Here is a 21,262-nt window from a genome sequence, read left to right as displayed (position 1 = left end):
TGATGCATTGGAACTTCTTCCAGTGCAGGAAGTGCTTAATGAATGTGTAATAGAAAACACACCTTACAGGCAGAGTATTTTAATTTTACTGCTTTATATGTTTTTATTATAATTTTTGAGTCATCTTTCTCTTCTCTCTTCAGCATTGTCAGCTTTCTAACATAGAGAAACTGTAAAAGCACTGTTAAAGTAATTGAAAATTCAGTTGAACTTCTTGCCTGAGTACTGGTTATGCTGGTTATGTTTCAGTACCAGTTGTGACTCCAGGTGTTTTTTTCTTTCCCACCTTCAACTAGAGTAATTTAGAACAGTGTGAGTTCCATTTCAGATACTGGTGTTGAAAGAAAATTAAAAGTTGGAGGAGAAAATAAACTGCTATGGAAAAACGTGTGGACATCTTTGGGAACAACATTGATTATTGGTTATATATTGCACCTCACTTGAGGACAACCTACCAAAGGTGCTATTACAAATTGTTTATATGGAGAAAAGCTGTAAGTTGCTTTTAGTGGGAGATTCAGAAATCCTGAGTTGGTTTCCCACTTTATCGTTCATTCAGGTTTTATAGAAACAATTTTCTTTCTTTATTGCATAAATGTTCTTATGCCAATGTCTGTGTGCACCCCTTCTCCCCCAAGTTTTTTTTTCTTTCATGCTTGTTATTTGAAAATAGAGCATGGCAGTTCTTCTATAGGTTGGAAAATATGACTTGTTGATGATAAAAGTAAGACTCAAGTGCCAGAAATCGTCTTAGTGATTTGACATTAAATGACTTTGCCACTTGCCTTTTTTCAGATACATTAACTTCTGTAAAACAAGCTAAATGTATGCTAACCTTAGATGAAAAGGTGTATAATGGGTGGTCAAGGAAAGGGAAATGTTTTCAGGAAGGTAGTAATGCATATGAGATCTCATTAGACTAAATTTATTCAATTCATCTTTACAGAGGTCATACCTCATTGCAAAATTATTTGTTTTTTACTTTTCTGGAAATGCATCTCATGAGATACTAATGTTTTTGTTGATAGGTGATGCATAATAAATTTTAATTAGAATGTAAGAAGCGAGCTAGTCAGTCTTTACTAACTGTCTACATAATATAGCAGCAATATTTTTATTTATACTTTGGCTGCATTATATGGTTTAGACTATAAAAAGTTCAGTAGAAATGAAAACAATTGCAATGAGTTCTTATTTTAAGTGAGAACTATACCTAGTATGCTTAGCTTATGTAAGAATAAAATTGAATATCCTGAGTGCCGCATGTGACATGATTTGGTCAGTATCACCAACAATCATTAACTAACGATTAATTTGACCTGTATTGGCTGATACAGTTTCAAGTATGTGTATGGATTAATGGCTATAAATATCTCCCTTTATAACTCAAAATGGCAATAAAATTCTTTCCCAGTGTGTGTGTTTCCAGGTTACTTATTATAGAATTGCAGAATGGTTTGGGTTGGAAGGGACTTTAATGATCACCCAGTTCCAACTCCATGCCATAGGCAGGGACACCTCCTGCCAGGTTGCCCAAAGCCCCATCCTTGAATGCCTCCAGGGATGGGGCATCCACAAATTCCCGGGGCAACCTGTTCCAGTGCCTCACCATCCTCTGAAGGAAGAATTTCTTACTAACATCTAAACTAAATCTCCATTCTTTTAGTTTGATACCATTCTCCCTTGTCCTATTATTATCTGCCTGAGTAAAAAGTCCCTCTCCATCATTTTATAATCCCCATTTAGCTACTGGAAGGCACCTATAAGGTTTTCCCAGAGCCTTCTCTTCTTCAGGCCGAACATCCCCATCTCTCTGTCTTCAAAGGAGAGGTGCTCCAGCGGTCATGGAGGTTGACTGAACTTAAGAGTTTACAGTAAAACTCTTTCTTTTTTTTTTTTTTTTTTTTTTTTTTGACACAAACACATAACAATCCACATGATTTTTATTATTTTTTAAAAATTTCTTTAGAAAAGGTGTATTACTTAAGAAAGAGTTATTTTTATTTTAGAAAATGTGAAAGAGTTAGGATTTTTTTTTTTTTTGAAGAAAATACATAGGTACAAAACAAAGGTGAAAGTTGAAATAGTGGTAAAATGAAGTTAATGACATCTAGAATATAATAGGTGGTTGTGTTTAGTAAGTTTAGTAAGTGCAGGTCTTAATCCTGAAGTCAACATCTTTTTTGATGTCAAAACGTGAAATTTTGAAAAGGAAGAATTTCAGTATGGTAAAGGAGGGCACTGCAGGTCAGCGATTGATCCAAGTGGGTGAGGTAGTTGTACATATAGGTGGTATCTGTGAACTTCTTGTTATACTCTGTCCTTGACAGTGTATTCAAGAGTAGCAGGAGAAGTGTAAAAGCCTGCATAATTTTCCACCTCCTTGAGAGTGTCTGAATGTTTACACCTCTTGCTTTGTTACCTCTTGCATAATTCACTTTTGGGGTGGGTGGCTTGTTTCCTGGGAAGTGCACATGGCTATTTCTGTCTAGACAGTGCTATGGGACAGCTCTCTGTGCTGGCGTGGTGCCGGATGGTAGGCAGTCTCCTTTAAAGCAGTGTTCCATTTAGTAAATGCAGTTGTTTGCTTAACAGCTTATATACAACAAATATTTTAGCACCTTTTTTTTTTTTTTTTGGAAGATTTGTGTCTTTAGGAAATGGAACAAATCATCACTGATTGGTCTCCCAAGCTTTTCTATTTTGTAGTTAATAAAAAGTATATTGTAAAATAAGCACTTATTTTTTACACTGTGAACATTCAAGCAGAGTCTTTATACATTTGAAAGTTTACCGATAAACCACAGTTTCTGAATATACATGGTGAGACTTTAACTAGATTTTTACATTTGAAAGTATTATTACTTTTTTCATGTATGTGTGTGTGTGTTACCAATAGAACTCCGGGCAATGTACGTCCCTAAATCCATGAAGAATTTCCTAGCAGATTGTCCTGCTGTGTCAGTCTTTCTGTTCTGTCTCACTATCTTTCTGTTCTTGACAGAAATACCTGCTGGAGTTTTCTAAGACTAGAATAGTTTCTTGATTAAATACACTATTTTTGGAGTGAACATCTTTCAATATACTTATCCAATAGATTTGCTTCATATTGCAGGAGTGAATATGTAAACCTGTTAAGATAAATGAATGATTTTTGATGTAATTATTATTTTGAATACAGTAAATCATATGAAAATAATCTAGGGAGCATTACACCCAGCCTGAATCAAAATGTATGTGTTACCTTTAAATAATATATAAAAACAAGAGGGGCAAAGTCACTTAAAGAACTGAAATATTATATGCTTTACATCTTCATAAATTGGCTTTATAATTTTATTTATTTTATTTTTTTATTTTTTTATAAGAGGGTCTTGCACACCTTAAATTTGAGGGAAGCACACCTGGTTTCTATACTGAGAGTGAGATGGACAGAAAATTCTGTGGGCAGTTGCATTTCATTTGTTTTAAATAATTTTTATTAAATTGAATGAAGCTCATTAGTTGTTGACTCAAAACAGAATAAATGCATTGTTCATTGTAGTTACAAAAACTTATTTTACATGTGTAGAAAATATTTACTGTTATATGGAATTTAATTATAGAATCATTTAAGTTGGAAAAGACATCTAAGATAATCTGGCCCATCCTTTACCCTAGGACCACCAAGTCCACCATTAAACGTTGTCACTAAGCTTTACATCTACATGTTTTTGAAGGCCTCCAGGGATGGTGACTCAACCACTTCCCTGTGCAGCCTGTACCATTTAGTACTATAAATGCCTAAGTGCTTTGTTGCATCTTAGAAGTAAGGATTTTGATAGTTGTGTATGTTTTGGTACTTTAAAGCTGTAATGCTCAGGGGAGAGCTGATGATGCATCTCCTTTCCGTCTTTTAAGGACAAGTCAGAGATGACCCAGCATAACTGTCCAGCTCCCCATTCCAGCAATATTTGAAAAGCAGCAGTTTTCTGAGTTACAGAAGCTGAGTATTGATAGAAAAGAAAAGGATAACAAGGAAAGCTTAATAATTGAAAAACTGTGATAAAATCCTTGAAGTTAAAATTTGGTATATGTCATTATGTTTTGTATGTAATAGCATATGAGATAAATAATTACTTCTCTCAGGCATTGTTCCATGTTCACAGTTAAGTGCATGAATTTGTCATTAGAGTTGTTGTATTCCAGAAGGGTTGGAAATTTACTGGGAATTCATTTTATATGCTATAAATTCCACTGACAGGTCAGGCGATGTCTGTTACTTACACACTTGCCGTACGTGGTTGATATAGAAAACTGCAGTTTTCCTACTTTGAAAGGTGTTTGTTGTAACATGCATGAGTTATTAATAAATTTGATCAGAGACGGGGAAGATTTTACTGATGGGTGTCTGCTATGCTTGCCAGAAGGGACAAAATATTATTTTATGAAGATCATCTCTTTGATGCTGCAAGAATCAGTTTCTAAAGCATAATACAGTCCTAAATGATACTACCCTAGATTTTTCTATTACTCCTTGCAGTAGTTACAAATACAAAATAATCTCTAAGAATAAAAAGAGCAGAATGGTTTTAAGTAGTACACATAATATGAGCATAATAAGGTCAAGTTTGCACAAACGGCATGAAGTTAAACAAAAACTCTTTGCATAAGTTGGATGTATGCCTAGAACCTCGTAGCACAGTTGATCCTAGAAGATTTTTTTTTTTTAAATATTATTAATTAGCATGGCATTTTAAAGTAATACATTTACACTGCATTATGGTGATGTACTATTCAGTAATGTTCATCTAAGCTTCCAGCTATAAGCAGTACATGTTGCAATGGCAATGAGTTGATTGACCTTGTTTATCCAGTGAGGCTGAAATGTAGGTATCTAGCTCTTTCCACAGTGCCATTTTTTTCTATTGTAAAGAGATTTTAAATTTTTAGAGAACAGATAATAAAGACATGTAAATCTTAGTAATGTAGATATGTTGGACTTGTGTGTAGTTATAAAGGAGACCAGAAGGAGCGGCACGGGAAAAATACTCTTCCTTTTAGAGAGAGAATGTATGACATCCTAAATCCATAAAGAAAGTAAATATAATACCAGAAACTACAACTTTCAAGCAGTTAGGATGATCTGCTCTGTTATTAATAGCGTCATGACCCCTGAAGGCTCTTGGAACAAAGTTTTTTCCAAAGACCGAAAAAAAAGAAAAAATGCATTATAAGATTTTGATTCTGTGTACAAACATAGAAGAAAAGAATATAATTGTAGTTATGTACCAAACAAATAGATTTCTTGAAGATTTTTAAGGAGTGTCAGAAGGAAAAAGCCCAAGAAGTAGCTTTGCTCCAAATGCTGTTGTATCTTCAGCTTGTACAGTTTAACTTTCAGGTACCACTTCTTTGACAATGAGCTGTAGCACTGTGACCAGCAGATGATATTCATTATTTACAAGTAAGAATAGGGGAGAATTTTGGTCTTCACTGTTAACTCATATGGGGCTAAAAATCCCCATAGTAGTGCCTTTGGAGACGTTAAAAGATGTTAAAATAAAGCATGCTTGGTGTATCATTTTTTTTTCACTGTTCAGTTTTTCCAATCTCATACTTTTATGAGAGAATTCTACTCTTCAAAGTGTGAGCAAAACAGGGGAGCCATGAGCAAAACAGGGGAGCCACCAATATGACAAATACGTGACCATAAGAAGAGAATCTTTTTTAAAAGGTTAATCAATTGTTTAGGTCAGATTCACAAGATATGTTAAAATACATGCTTAGCATGTAGTGGCATAGTCAACCAACATAATTCAAAGGAACAGCTGAACTGGCTGGTGTGCTAGGCTTTGAATGTGAATTGATTGTAATGAATTTGGATCTGACCTGGGTTCTACCAGTAGCCATTTTTCCTGGTGTCAGCCTTCTTCTACCTTGCTTTATTATTTCAGACTCTGTTCTTGTTTCATCTTCATGATGTAGAAGAATTGAAAGTTGAAAACTTCTCTGCTTTTGATGGAAACAACTGTTTTGGATTGAATATCCTAAAAGGTTCAGTCTTCTGCAGATGCCAGATACAGACAGTTAAAGCTTCAGACTGGTATCATCTGAAAGCAACTTTTATGTAGGTGGGTAGCCAGGCAACCTTCATGGTCTGATATTAATGAAGTATGCAGGAGTGTGGCATTGTTATTGAAATGTCCTCTATTGAAAATCTGAAGCTCTAATACCCCTAATTTTTACTCTGTCTTCCGTTTCGGGGGATTTCCTGAATATGATTCATCCCATTTGGCTGAGAGGACTTGTCATCAGAGCCATGTACTTGGTCCATCTTTTTAGCAAGGCTGAAAGTGTGGAAAGCTATGCCTTCAGTATGAAATCCTAGATATGGATGCTTTTACTTGGTAATATTGAGTGTGTTTCATCACTGTCGCCAACCACAATCTTAAGTGAAAAGGACAAAAAGGCTGAAATGTATAAATGTAAATGTAGCTTGACAATAGATGATGGACTCAGTTTCATTCAGGGTGCTCCAGCAAATAGGTGTATAGATGTTCTGTTTGAATTCTGTTCTTAAATTAATTTTTTTGAATCGTCCCACTTGGATTCTCAAACTTGTGTGTTTAATAAATGTGCTAGTTTGAAAAAAGTTATGAACACCCACATCTCATGTTTGACAGTGATGCAAACTGTGGATGCTGTGTAAATCAGGCCGCTTAGATAGTTATTATTATTATTATTATTATTTAGGATATGAGGTGTGAATATAGTTAGAGATGAAATACCTGAAAATCCATTTCATGAGCAATTTGAGTAGAGGAAAAATAAAAATAGCTGTGAGCCCAGAAAAACAGCTAGGAAGTTTGCAAATAACTAGGAAAGAAAGAAAGCTGAGGTAAAGATGTTTATTCTCAGGGGTGGAATTGTGTTTGCTGATGAGATTTATTATTCTTTGGTCCTGTACTAATATTTGAGGCAGAAATTCAGTTTAAATTTGCAGGATTATATACATCATAATATATTAGCAGATCATGGGTTATTGTAGGTTGCTAGCACTGTGTGATCCTCAGAGTGACAACAGAGAGACTACATTTTTCAAGTCAGCCTTTTGGTTTCCTGTCATCATACTGGGGTATGATATGATTGTAAATAATAATTCAGTGAAAACTGGAAGAGTGCATCATGAATACAACCAGGATCTATGATTCAGTTGTGGGTTGGCTACAGTTACAAATATTTTAAAATAGCTTTTCAAAAGCATTGCTCAAAACACCTTTTTAATAAAGGGTATGATTATCTAATTTGCAAATCTGCCTCCCACAGCGTAATGCATAATTTACTATGCAAATATTAGTACAGAAAATTAGTGAACACAATAAATATGGTTTGAAATGTGAGGAAGAAAAAATAATTATATTTTTTCCTAAATAATCCAGTAATTACTAAAGTAATATATAAGCTTTAAAAATTTCTTCTTAGAATTAAATTATTTTAATTTTTCTCATTTTGCTGACTGTAAGGTTCTGTAACACCTTGAAGGATCAATAGAAACAGTTAATAGTAGCGATTACTCCCAGCGATTCAGTACTCCCAGGAGTACTAAATATTCTTCTAAAATTTAAAATACAGTTTCTAGTTTTTTTATTATGTAAACTTCTTTATCAAGCTGCTAGAATATTGGGTTACAATTATGACTGACTAGATTGTTTAGACAAACTTGTATGTCCTAGTTTAAATCTAATCAGATGTAAACAACCAGTGGCTCTGAGAAATAATGGAGTTCCAACTCTTCTGAAATTACCAAGTATATTGTACATTAAATGTCATTAAAATGTCATTGATTTTACAAAATGAAGATAATTTTGAAAATAAACTGTTTTGATTACTGCCATCATTTATCAGGATTTGCCACTGATTGTTTGGATTGAAGAGAATTGATGCAAATTCCTTGTTCAAGGACCTCTTTATAATCTCTGTCACAAAACAAAACAGAACAAACACCCAAACCCTCTTGGAATATGAACTGTTTTTCTATGCCTTTGTTGAGGAAGTTACTGCAACAAAGATGAATACAATAAAAATTGGTGGCAGAGAAGTTAGATGATTATCTATATGTTTATTTTTATCTATTATCTATTTATATCATCTTTTGTCTGGTCATCTGTTTTGGTGTAAATGGTGTTCTACTGCAAATTAATGATTACTTATTATCATTAAACTGCTGAAAATTTCCAGCTAGTTACAGATTGTTTTTCTGGTATTCATTAAAAATACATTGGTGGGTGGTTGTTAGACATGTAGCAAAATGCTTTAAAACTCTTTGTAATTTAATAGTGTATTTATCAAAACAATCGTTGAAGTACTTCAAGTCTAGACATCTGACTTGTCCTGAGAAAAGCCTGTTATTGCAGACTGGTTGCTAGAGGTTCCTTTTGCAGCCCCAGGAATACGTGGTCACTTTTAAGACTGAACACTAAAAACTACATGATTTGTATGAAGATTATTTTCTCTATAGGGAATGTTAGGCTGCCATGTACCACAGCATGCCTTTATTTTATATCTTCCATCTTCCTGTGAGATAAAAAGAAGGCAAATAATCTGAAGACTGTCAAAGATTCTGTGTTTTTCCTTCCTCATTTTTGTTTCATGTCTTGAATTGACAGAAAAGCACTCTGTATGATTCTTTAGTGTATTTAAACAAGAATTCAAAAATTACCTGTGTAATTATTGTATACAGAATGAAGCCATTCTTGTTGGATCTTTGTTAGAGTAGATGTGGGAGAGAAAATGCAAGAGAGGAAGAGTCTGATTCACACGCTCATTGCAAGCATCAGTAGATGTGTCGTTGTTCAGCTCTCAGAGGAAACACATAACTCTCCAAGGGCCACTGAGTGTCTGGGCATGCATGCAATGAGATGAGGCACTGCTTGTTGCTTGGGGAAAAAAACTGGCTCTAACATCTTGCTAGACTCTAAAAGGAAGGTGCCGCTTTCACTTCACTAAAAACAAAATGATTTCATACACTTTTCTTTTATTACTCTCTAGCTGCTCAAAGTGCATGTTACCTGTTAGGAGAGTAGTTGCAAAATGTTATCTGGGACTTCATTCCTCAGATTTAATGGGAAGGGAAGAAAAAGCTCATTACTTTCTTGAACGTGAAGGAGAATGGAACTGATGAAGGAGGAATAACCTGGTTATGTTGGTTTGATCCCAGATGCAGGATTTTTCTGTCTTTTAGAGCATATAAGCTGTAGGAAAGTTTTAGTAATAAAAGTTTTGATAGCTTAGAAAATGGTATGTGAAATACACATTCTACCAGCAAAAAATCTTGTTTTAAATAATACTAATAACAGTAGGAACTTTTTTTATAGTGAATATGTGAAATGAAACATTTGATTATAACCAAACACTTATAGAAAATATGGTCTTGGCTCATTTCTAGCAGTGCAGGGAGCATCTTTTTCTGTTTTGATCAATCTTGCTTGTCAGTCAGCCCTCACTGGGGAGAACTTGGGGTAAGCTGGGCTGTTGGATAGCTCATTTCTGGGAGACTTCTATAATGGATAACTGTACTTGCGTGCAGGAAAAACACCTTACGACCTGCAATCTTTGAGTGCTCTCTTTCCTACTTTTTAAAACACGGGCAGTGTTTATGTTATAAGGATGCTTTGAAGAGATCCTAATGAGTTATCTGTTGGCCTAATGCTATCATTGAAAGGACTGTTATGGTGTCTAATAACTACTGAAGAAAAATGTTGGTAAGAACATTGACAAGTATGTAGAGGCCTGATTCCTAGAAAAAATAGCTTAAAAATATTTCATGCATAAGTATCATTGAATAAATAAATAACTCACATGCAAAACACTATGCTTTTAATGTTTTTTTTTTTTTTTTTTTTTTTTTTTTCCCCCCCCTCTGGCTAAAACATTAACTTTTTTTTTTTTTTAAACTGAAATATAAATGGTGGAAGGTAATGAAACATCTAGTTACTTAACACGTGAATTACTGTAAAATTAGGAGCAATGGAATGCAATTTAAGAAGCTGTTTGAAATGTGAGGTAGTGTATTTAAACACATGATCCCCACATACAGCCTAATTTCCCTTTGTTACCTGTAACATAGATGTTGCTATTACAAGCCTGTTTGAATTTTATTACCAATTTCTATGATTGTCTGGAAGATTAGCTTTTCAATAGCTCAATTAATTTTTTTTTTTCAGTCATGACAAGTTAAATATTTATTTTTACAAGAGTCTATTATTTTAGCCCAGTTGAAATAGAATATAGTGAAGCATACAGCCCTGCAAGGCTGAGAAGATGTCTCAGTCTTGACAATCCCTGCCTTACACTTCTGCTACAGAAAAATTCATCTTGACCTGGAGACCATCGTAAGGATGATGATCATAAGCCTTGCTACTACCAGTAGCCTAAAGACTGACATCTGTTTCCTTCACAATATGAGCATAATGTCCAAGCCCTTTAGTATCTGAGAAGGAATATGAGAATAAATGGAAAGCTAAAGGAGAGATACTAATGAGAAAAAATAATTAAGAGGTTTCTGATTGATGATAATTGGTATTGTGAACAAGACTCCCTTGGAGTCTGGCAGTAAGAAACATCCAGAGTGAACAGAGGTGCACATGTAGGAACAGCTAGCTAAAAGAAATTGCACATTTGTACAACTAAGCATATATATTATTCTACTTTTCAGTTGTAATAACATTTTTTTGACTTTTGGAAGTTTAAAGAATGTTGGAGCATGTCACACTGTTCACTAATTCAGTTGGAATGCCCTCAGAGATTTGTTTTCTTAGTACAATAAAAATATGCATGCATTACAAAGAGTCATGGCTCAGAGTTTCCTTCACTAGCAGTGTTTCTACATAGTCAGATTCATGTCTATAGACAGTGATCAGTAATAATGAGCTGCAACTTCTGTTTTTGCCATTTCCAAGTAGGTTCATAATGAATGCTTTGTGATGGGACGTATTCCAGAGTTGGTGGCCTTTGTTCATTTTTTTTTTTTTCAGCTAGTCAAAATATTTGCATGTGTCTCAGATATCAGAGCAAACAACAGTTTGTTAGACAAGGCTCAAAGAAGATACCTTATCCTTAGATCTATAGATGTATCCTTAGATGTCTTCCTTGTATAACTAGAGATTTGGGAAACCTGAGGTGAGTACCAGTGAGAGAAGCATGTTTACAGTGAGAGAGAGAGAAGCTCAAAGCCTAAGAAAAGGAAGTTGTAATAGGCAAGACAGCAGACAAAAAGAATTGCCAGGATTGCCATTAGAAGGGAATCAATTAAAATAATTGTTTGATGAGAAATAAATATTAGTTTGCAAGTAGTATTTGAATCTTCATTATTTTTGCTGTTACATTGTCTTTAATTTCTGCTGCTTTCTAGGTTGTGATTTGTGTGCTTTATTGTCTGTCACCTAAAACTTTCTAAAGATAGAAGCATATGGGTTTTCTTATCTTTACTTCCATTATACAATAATAATAGTGTCTTGCTAGTGTAATCAAGGGGAAAATTGGGTTGAAAGGGACCTCAGGGAGGTCCTGTCCCCTGATCAGAACAGGCCACCTTCTAAGCTGAGGAGTGTAAAATGAATAATTATTTGAGCTCTGAAGTTAGTTGAGGTTGCTTTTAGGGCTTTCCCCGTCAAGTTTGAATATCTCTGCAGATGGAGGTCACATTGCTTCTTTTGGCGGCCTTTGATAGTGTTGTCTACTCTCAAGGTGATTTTTCCCCCTAATATCTACCTGTAATTTTCTTTGGGACAACTTGCATTGCTGTTCCTTTTCCTTTCATGAAGAACTTCCAAGAAGAGTCTGGCTCCATTTTCCGTGTTATCACCAGTAGGTTGGCAAAGAACTGCAAGATCCCTCTCTCCTTTCTCTCCTCCATCCAGGCTGATGGAGCTTAGCTCCTCTGGCCTCTCCTATGGGGTGGGTGCTCCAGCCCAGACCATCATGGTGACCCTCTGCTGAACTTGCTACAGCTCGCTGCTGTCTGCTTTGTATTGGGAGGTCCCATTTGGGACCAGCACCACAAGAGTGAGCTCCTAAATGCTGTGATCAGAGGGGAAGAATTGCGTCACCTGACTTCTTGTAGCCCAATGTGTGATGGGCTTTCATAGCCTCATGGGCATAGCAGATCTTTTGGATCTTTGGAAAGTAATATTCAGCAGACCTGTCTCTAACCAGATCTCACTTTTTTCTTCTACCTAGAATGTGCCACCAGATTTGTCCATCTGTACCTTTGTTCTGGAGCAGTCTCTGTCAGTACGAGCCCTCCAGGAAATGCTGGCTAACACAGAGGAAAAGGCAGAAGGGGTAAGTTATTAGATCTTTACTTTTATTCTTGCAAACACATTTTTTCCCCCTACTCTACCACCGTTTCCATGACTGGCACAAGCTTATAACATAATGAATTGCTTACATATAAGTTCCCTTCTTCACTACAGGAGTGGTCTGCTTTTGAGAAATTCTAAACTTTTGTAGCTTGCACTAAAACTTGCAAGTAGGGGGTATAAATAATAATTTCAATGTGCTGCAGATAGAGCTACATATGTAGCATAGAGCTACAGGAATGGTTTAATTTGAGATCTCATTATATGATATATGAAGCTGGATCACTTGTTTAGAACAGCTAAGTTTTCTTACTGACTGTATCAAATGAGACTGTCAGGTAGTCTTAAAATGACTTGGGTGTGTGCTGTTTTTTTCTGTGTAAATAATGACATTGTTCTATGTGGCCTGAGCTAAAATGTGATGTAACTCAACTTTAGAGGTGGAAATTGAATAATAATGAGTCCTGGTGGAAAAGAAATATGGAAACTAGCATGTTTTTGTACTCTAGAGGAGGAAGGATATAGGAATAATGATAATTCTGTTTGACTAACGTATAGCTGTTTACATATAAATCCTAGTAGTGTAATTTACATTCTCTGTCATGTAATTAATTTGATTTGATATGATGTAGTTTAGTGTTTCATATACACACTTAATAGAAATGCTGTGTTCTGACCCAAATCCTGTAAACACTAAGTAGGGAAGAGTGAGATGGGAGGTTTGGCTATAGGAACAGGAATTATACAGATAAAACAGAAGGAGGTGTTAACCATAGCTCAGTCACTTGTGAAAGCTGGTAGGAGAGCAGCTTGCCTCTGGTATTTGTGGGAATGCCTTGAGAAAGCAAACTTTAACATACAGTGGTTAGTCCCATAAAATGCCACACACTGAGACTTAAAATAGTATTTGGGAAATGAAGTCCAAGAACATCATCTCATGGATGATCTGAAGTGTGTGCTGTCCTTGAGAATTGTTCCCCTCCAAGGACCAATTCCAGCAACAGGAGAATGAGAAGCACATCTGAGAGAAGAGGTGTTACCTCTCTCCTTAGTTTGTAAATGGCAATTGTACTGATACACAGTGCTCTGTACTTACTGGTCTTCTGAGACACACAGAGGAAAGATAAAGTGAAGTCTCTAAATGTTTTCAGTTGTTACCTTTTAACAGAGTAATTTACTGTGCTCTCAATACCTATTAAATCTCAGCATTAGTAGAAGGTACAGAGCTATGGCTATACTAACCCAGATAGTTGGTGTTCACTGAATAATGAATAGGCTGCTACTGCAGATTTTGCCTGTCTTCTGTGCAATTCATTAGCAATCTGCCTGCATGTCTCTTGCATACTGATATATTGGTATTAGAGGAGAATAATTTTGTAAATAGTGGCTTGTAAATTGACAAAGTGAAATAATTGTCAGTGCCGTTATTTTTCCTTCTAGCAAGTCTCTGGAAGCCAGGAATAATACTAAAATGTCTCATTGTGAACTTGCTGATAAATTAACAGAACTGACATTTGGTATGTAGTTTTTATTAAAAATGTTTAAAGATTGTCTTTGAATTTATTGATACATTTTTCATATGGTAGATGCTTACTTAGGCAGCTTCATATTAGGTTTCATATTTTTTGACTTCTGTGGTTATTTTTATGAGAAGAGGTAATTTGTGCATACATCTGAAGCACTGTATCATTTTTTTTTTTTTTTTACCTTTTTAATTTTTATTTAGAACAACACACATTTCTTTCATTTAGGAGAAGAAAGTATAGCAACTCCTTGAATTTTTTTTATTATTAACTGGATTCAGTATGAGCTCAGTATTCTAATGGAGAGAATCCTGAAAAGGGAGGTCTTTTCAGTCTTCCCTTACTTTTCATTACATTAGAAATCATTAAGGCTGCTGTTTTTAATGCTGAATACAATCTTTATATAGTAGGTATTGTTCCTATAAAGCAGGTAAGTCAGCAGTAATGAAATGGTTGAGTAATAAGAACAAAATCTCATTCTGTCTTGAGTCAGAATACTAAACAGCTTTCTTTGTGTTTAAGAAAGAATATCTGTGTGCACTAACTGGATTTCTTTTTAATTCTTGACTAGTGTGTATTAAATGTGCAAGATTTACCTCTGAAATAAATAAATACTTGTTTTAGTGCAAGAATCCCAAAATGAGAATTTCCATACTTCATGAGGTTAGTGATCCATCTAGTTGAGTGGATCTTCTCTCCCCTGAATCAACTAAATGCCAGTATCAAAAGCAACAGCGGAAAATGAGAGAAATTTTATAGAAAAGAACAAACCTATGAATTTCAGTGTTTTAATAACCTGCCAGAGTAAAGCAATGCATTTTAAAGGGAATGATAAAAAAATCAGAACACAAAGTAACCTCTCTGTGCCTATGACTAAGAGAAATCTTTAGCAACACAGCACTACACACATTCTTTCTTATACAATTTCACTCATTTTCCACTGTTGCCTTGATCCTGAAAAAGTAATTCCATAGTTTCCAAAGAGTTTTTTTGTAAATATTTACCACGGAATGATGTAACTGTGTTTTGCTTCTGATTTTTCTTTTTTAATTCTGATTATAGTTTTTTAATCAATTATTCCTTTACTAGATTCAAGAACTTTTTAGTGTCTAGTACTTTATCTTTGTGAAAATGCTGAGATGCCATAATCAAATCAATCCCTGGAAATTTTCTGCTAATTTTCTTAGGAAATGAAGCTTGGCCACCTGTACATTAGTACTCTTATATTCAATAACATCTGAATATTCTGCAAGGTAGAAGCAATATTAGTATCAGGGATAGGAATTTGGTAAGGGAAAGGGACCTAACGTTGCACCCTGTAATAGGAAAACAAGGTGAATTCAGCTGTTTTACAGTGCCATCAGCTGCTCTGGTGCTGGTGTGCCTTCTGCACTGCAGCTGCTTGCTCAGGAGAGGTGCCACAGCTATTCAGGAAGGAAGCTGCCAAGTTTTGCTTGAGAGGAAGGGATTTATAATTTTGTTTTGTCTTTCAGTTCTGTTTTAAACAACTCTCTCTCTCTTTCTCTCTCTCATTTTTTTTTTTTTTTAAAGTTAGACAACAGAGCTGTACATAGTGCACTATTGCCAGTCTCAAATGTTTTATGAGAGCAAAAATTATTTTTCTGTATTTCCATCAGACAGTCCTATTTGTATATTGAGGAATTACGTTATTTATTTGTTTAACTTCAAAATATTGTGAATATAGGTTATTTTAAAAATTATTATTATTATTTAATCTTTTGGCTAATTTTGGATCAGTTGCAGAGAGAAATGTCTGCTTCCACAAAATTTTTACCAAGTCACAGTTCTATTGTATGACTGTTGTAGCACTGCTAAAGGAAAAGGTAACTAGACATATCTGACATTGGAAAACATCAAGTGTTTTCTTATCTTCAGTTTCCTGAGGAAATGATTTAGACTTATTTGTCCAAAACTTTTTTTAAATCATCATCAAACAAACTTCAAAGAGTCTAAAGAATTTGGGGAACTGTGACTAGATAGAGGAAATTAAATTAGCTTGGCATTTAAAGGGCATTTTACTGTAAGTGAATGAGCACAAATTTATGCATCTTCTATTTGCCTACAACAAAAATGTGTTTTTCTTTTGAAATGACTAGGAGCTTGTGATTTGTGAAGTTACAATTGCTTTGCTTGGGGTTTTCTGAACTACATCCAACAGTCTTATGATATAAATAACATACTAGTCTTTTGCCTTGTGATATCTTTTATAGTGCTCCATAATAACTTCTGTAAATGCAATCATTGAAATTTGAAGCTTCCAGGTTGTATGTTAAATGCCACACCCTAAAGAACAGATATTATGTATATGCGCATAGTATGTGACTTGTTCTCACCTTCCTGCGCGCAGTGCATGTTTGCGTGCATGAGAGATGTTATATCCTATGCAGACGATTTTGTTAACTGCATATTTTCATTGAAGTGATTGAGAAATCTTGGTAAGCTTGTTCTTTCAGAGAAGCTCTAAGTATTTCTTCCAGCAGTGGTAAAGTACTTCACTTTGGTCTACCTGAATACAAATGGGTGCCAAGCCATCCCGATTTTCTTGTTGTACCATCCAGCCACCAGGAGTACCCAGAGCAGGAGAGACCCATCCTGGTGAGAGCTTCTGGAGCTCCTCTTGCTGCTCTGTGCTGAGTGCTGCCAGTGCAAGATGTGTGTGTGGGTGTTTCTTGCTCAGGCATATACAGAGGAGCATGAGACTTCTAGAGCTTTTTGCAATTTTATCATCAAAAGGGGTGGAAAGTTCAATTCCTCTCATAAGGGCTATGCTTCATGCCCCATGAGTTGCTCACATCAACTGCACTTGTTGGTATGTAGCATGCCTCTGTTGGAATGTTGTTTTAATGACTCTTGTAGGAGAGGTACACCATCTATCCTGTATGGTGCCAGGGGGATTTCTCTCAGTTGCTTCTCTGGCCATTTGCATCAAATTACAGCTTTTTGCCAGCTGACTAGGAAAACCTTACTACTGAAATAAGCAAGGATCTCTTCACATGTAATCTGTAGCAAGAAAGTGAATTTATAAGTAATTACAATTTCTGTATTTTGAATAACACCATGCACTATCTATTAGAACAAGCTAGGATACTCTTTTTTTAAATATTTTTTTTTGCCATTCATCTTCCTAGACTTCAGAACATAGAAAAAAATTAGCTCTTATTTTATTTAATATGCTTGAATTTTATTTACATTTATACAAAATAAAACAGTGTTAAATCCTCTGTTAGTTTCCTACAGAAGGATCTTAGTTGCCACATTGCCTATTGAGCACTTCTGTGTGTATTTTTTTTGCCTTTTGTTTCCCCAGTATTTGCACAGTAGTGGTGCATCTCTAACAGTGTATGCTTTTGTGGTGGTTTCACAGTGACAGATGACTAAACCCCACCACAACCACTCTCTTAATCCCCCTCCTCAAAGGGAGAGGAAGGGAAGAAAGTATGATATAAAGAAAAAGGCTGCGATAAGGATATTTAAATAAAGGGAAAAGTGGAAGTCCAGTCTGGAAGTGGACTTCTGTTTGATGCTTTTGGTAGTTCCTTCCACCTAAAGATGAATGCTGGTCCTGAAAGCAGAAAGTTGATGTGCAAAATAATTTTATTGGAACATATGGGCAGCATTGCAATGGGTTTGGACATGGGGAGAACTGGACCCCCATAGGATAATACCTATGTCAGTTCATAGAATCATAGAATATTCTGAGTTGGAAGGGACCCATAAGGATCATCACGTCCAACTCATGGCACTGCACAGATCTACCCAAAAATTTAGACCATGTGACTTAGTGCACAGTCCAAACGTTTCTTAAATTCATACAGGCTTGGTGCAGTGACTACTTCACTGGGGAGCCTGTTCCAGTGCACGACCACCCTCTCAGTGAAAAATCTCCTCCTGATATCTAGTCTGAACTTCCCTTGCCTCAGGTTCACCCCATTCCTGTGGGTCCTATCACTGGTGTTTATGGAGAATAGGTCACCCGCCTCTCCACTCCCCCTCGTGAGGAAGTTGTAGACTGCGATGAATACCAATTCCATAGGTATTATTCCCTTGCCATAAATAATCTCTATCTAGTTAATATAAAAAATGGCAACATACTGATGTCATTCAGTAAGGATTCTCTATGAAGTCCTGGAAGAGGTGGATTTTTGTTTTTGTGTTTTTTGTTTTTAAAGCAAAATTGAAACATGGAGAAATTGTAAATGTCACAGTTAAATTTGTCTTTGCAACCACACAGCTCATTTGTTACAGCAATTCAAAGTGGTATACTAAACTGAATTTAGACAAAATAAAAAGATAAACCTTCAAAATTCTTACATTTGATTGCTGTTCTAGAGCACTGAAGATTCTGTTTTGCTACACAATCCTATGTAAAGCCATGAAAGTGTCTTAGACCAGTCACATTCTTAATGTTATTGGATGTTTCTGTAAAGCAATCAACAATGCTGAGTTTTTAACCACACCAGTCTAGCTGAGTAATCACTGCCCAGCATACTGATTGCAACTTCTCATTTTATTATTCCTGGTTTTGAATGTTTTGATACTTCAAGACTCACTTGTGCAGGTACTGAGGTCTCAGAGATGTACCTGTAGCTGATGGAAGTTATACACAGAATGTAAAATCGTGTTAGAAGTTGGGTTCTAGGTGTCTTCAACTCAACTCCCAGGCTTGTGTGAATTTTGATTTTAGTAGATCCATGTTTTAGATTCTTAAATGTATTGATGTATTAAATGGGGTATCATGAAAATTGAATGAATATCTGTGAGATTACTATTACAGTAATCAACACTAAAATGATGACGTTCATTCATTATGTCTTTAGAACTGTTTTTAAAATGAGTATTCAGTACAATGGATGCTTACTGAGCTAGGATGAAATAAAAGAGTAAGTGACCTCCCTCTGTTCTCTATGTTGCATTATACATATATACATAGTTCAAATTGAAAAGGTAATGAACATACTGTACTTCAACTGTGGAAGGCTGTCATGAGAGAAGTGAATGGATTGAAATTAAGGTTATATTGGTGACTTGTCACTTTCTGTCTTGTTACTTTTTGTGTAATTATTAAGATTTTTTTGTAGAAAATATTGTCAATCTTTTGAAAATGCAAACACTTGATACCTTTAGCTTAGGAAAAAAATGGTTTTGAAATATGAATCATTCATGGTTGTATATAGTCCTTGTCCGATAGCAGTCTAGTGTAACCGATCATATGAAGAGAAACCTTTCATTAATTTTCCAGATGGAGGGCCCTGGATAGCACGATACTCAGACATCATATTTTCCTCTTTTGCAGTGCACACAGCTGTAACATAAGTATTTGTATAAACCTTACATTAAATAAATTATTTTTTTTTTTGTGCTGTTATGCAATTATATTGAGAGTGGAAATAATAATTAAACAATATTTTTGAGATTGTTTATAACACTATGTAAACATCTCAAACTATGTATGAAAAAAGGATCCAAATTGATGATAAACCTGTGTCACTTCCTGGGCAGTAGTCACTGAAAAGTTCTGGATAGGCACGATAAGCATGAGGATTCATCTGCACCCGTATGCTTGCATCTCCCCATGGCAATAAGAAATTTGAATCAATGGTGACTGCATCACTGGTGAATCTGTATCATATTTGCAAAAATGCCAGGTCCAGTGAGAATGGGCATTATTTCACAGCTAACTGTTTGTCTGTAGAAAAGTGATGTGATGCCCAGCCATCCATTGATGACTGGGGTTCACCTCAATGTTGTTTTGCTGGGAAGGTAGAGCTTGTGCCTTGGAAGGTATGAAAGGGAGCCATCAAATAAATGGTTTGTTGCAGTAGCAATGGTAAAGCCAAAAGCCTTCAAAGCAGGTGAGTATGTCAGTGTTTTTGAAGTACCTAAGTACTACTGTAACTTGAGATTACCCCTCTAAGTGGTTAACATGGAGATTTCATTTTATTTCTCTCTGATCATAAAAAATAACCATTTTTAATTTACTTACAAGGATACAAACAACTATTGAGTTTGATGTGGGTGGAAGAAAAATGAAAGAAATAAAGGACCAGGGGTATAGCTGAAGAGAAAAGGTGGAGAACTGGGAGCAGCTGTGTCTGCAGAGGTGAGGTTCTGCCTCTGGCTGTGAGGTAGCCTGCTCTGGGATGTGGCCCAGCAGAAGCTCAGAGTCCATGGCTCATAGAGGCAGCATCCTACCTTTTTGGATGGCAAGCTCATCCACTCCAGCTTAGCACACCTCTCTGAGCAGCAGAGCTCTGGATGAGCCCAAAACTCAATGGGAACCATAACCGAGACCTTGTGTCAGCATGTGTCAGCATCACCAAGCCTCTGCTAAACCTGAATTGTAGCTCTGATCACTGGGGCATTACAGAGGTAATTCTGTGGGCAGGGACTTGTCCCACTGAGTGGCAGGAGTGTTGGCTCCTGGGCAGCCCCAGCCGGGAAGGGGGCAGCGTTTTGTCTCCATGATGGGCTGCGGGTCCCACACCAGCGGGCTCCCTTTTGGAGTGTCTGCGGGATTGCACCTGCACTGAAAGCTCCTGCTGAGTTCCTTCAGGCAGTCTGAATTGAGTCCTTCCCCTTCAAAAGCATGTCTGTTTAAATATATATATTTATAAACATAAAAAATATTTTTATATATTTAAGTTAAAAAGAGGGAGCATGCTGTATTTAACTCTTCCAGAGCTCAGTGTACTTATCTGCAGATCAGTTTTCAAATTAAAATTTAAATCTGTGCTTTTAGAGGACTACCAGCATGGTAAGTGAGAAGGTGAGGCATTATTCCTTCATTTGATGTTTGTATAAGGTCCTGAAGCTTAAGTGTCCTTTTTGACAGACATGATAGTTGCTGAGCTTTGAGGATTTTCCCTTTCTTCCCAAACTGTTTTCCCTTTTCCAGCATTTGCTGGTTGGACAGTACATTGCCATTTGGTCCTTCGAATAATTGCCTTTTTCTCTACGAATAAATAGATAAGACTATTTTAGTTTAGTTTAGTTTAGTTTATTTTTTCCCCCTTTTTAAGTGATGATAATAAAAGCTCTCTTCTTACTCTTCTTTATGGAAATAGCATTCTTTAACATAGGTAGGACAAAAAAAAAAACCTTAAAAAGAACAAGAATTATGGTTTCAGACTGCTAGCAGTAAACCTAACTTCTGTTGGATTGGGTGCTGTCATTTGCTTTTGACCTAATTCATTTAGGTTATGACAACCTTTAAAATAGCATGAGATTTCTGTACTTTTTTTTTTTTTTTTTTTTTTTTTTTTTGTGGATACACCTGTTGGTGTATGAAATGTCTTTTCAATTATGACAATGCCTAGAGTTACCTATCCCGAAGCAGCTGACGATCTGTCGATAAATATGCAGAGCACTTAGTTATCC

At 35.8% G+C, this 21,262-nt stretch overlaps 1 protein-coding gene across 4 annotated transcripts in view; it reads left to right on the top strand.

The window, feature by feature from the left end:
- Positions 1–21,262, top strand: part of RYR2 (ryanodine receptor 2) — a 400,228-nt gene that overhangs the window by 114,254 nt on the left and 264,712 nt on the right. For all 4 annotated transcript variants that reach the window (XM_035320403.1, XM_035320402.1, XM_035320401.1 and 1 more), the window contains one exon: positions 12,220–12,324. In XM_035320403.1, the coding sequence (XP_035176294.1) occupies positions 12,220–12,324 (105 nt within the window). The remainder of the gene's footprint in view (positions 1–12,219; positions 12,325–21,262) is intronic.

This window comes from Oxyura jamaicensis, chromosome 3, assembly GCF_011077185.1.
Source record: "Oxyura jamaicensis isolate SHBP4307 breed ruddy duck chromosome 3, BPBGC_Ojam_1.0, whole genome shotgun sequence".
Classification (NCBI taxonomy): domain Eukaryota; kingdom Metazoa; phylum Chordata; class Aves; order Anseriformes; family Anatidae; genus Oxyura; species Oxyura jamaicensis.
Note: the sequence above shows the minus strand (reverse complement) of the source record. Positions and strands in the feature narration are given on the sequence as shown.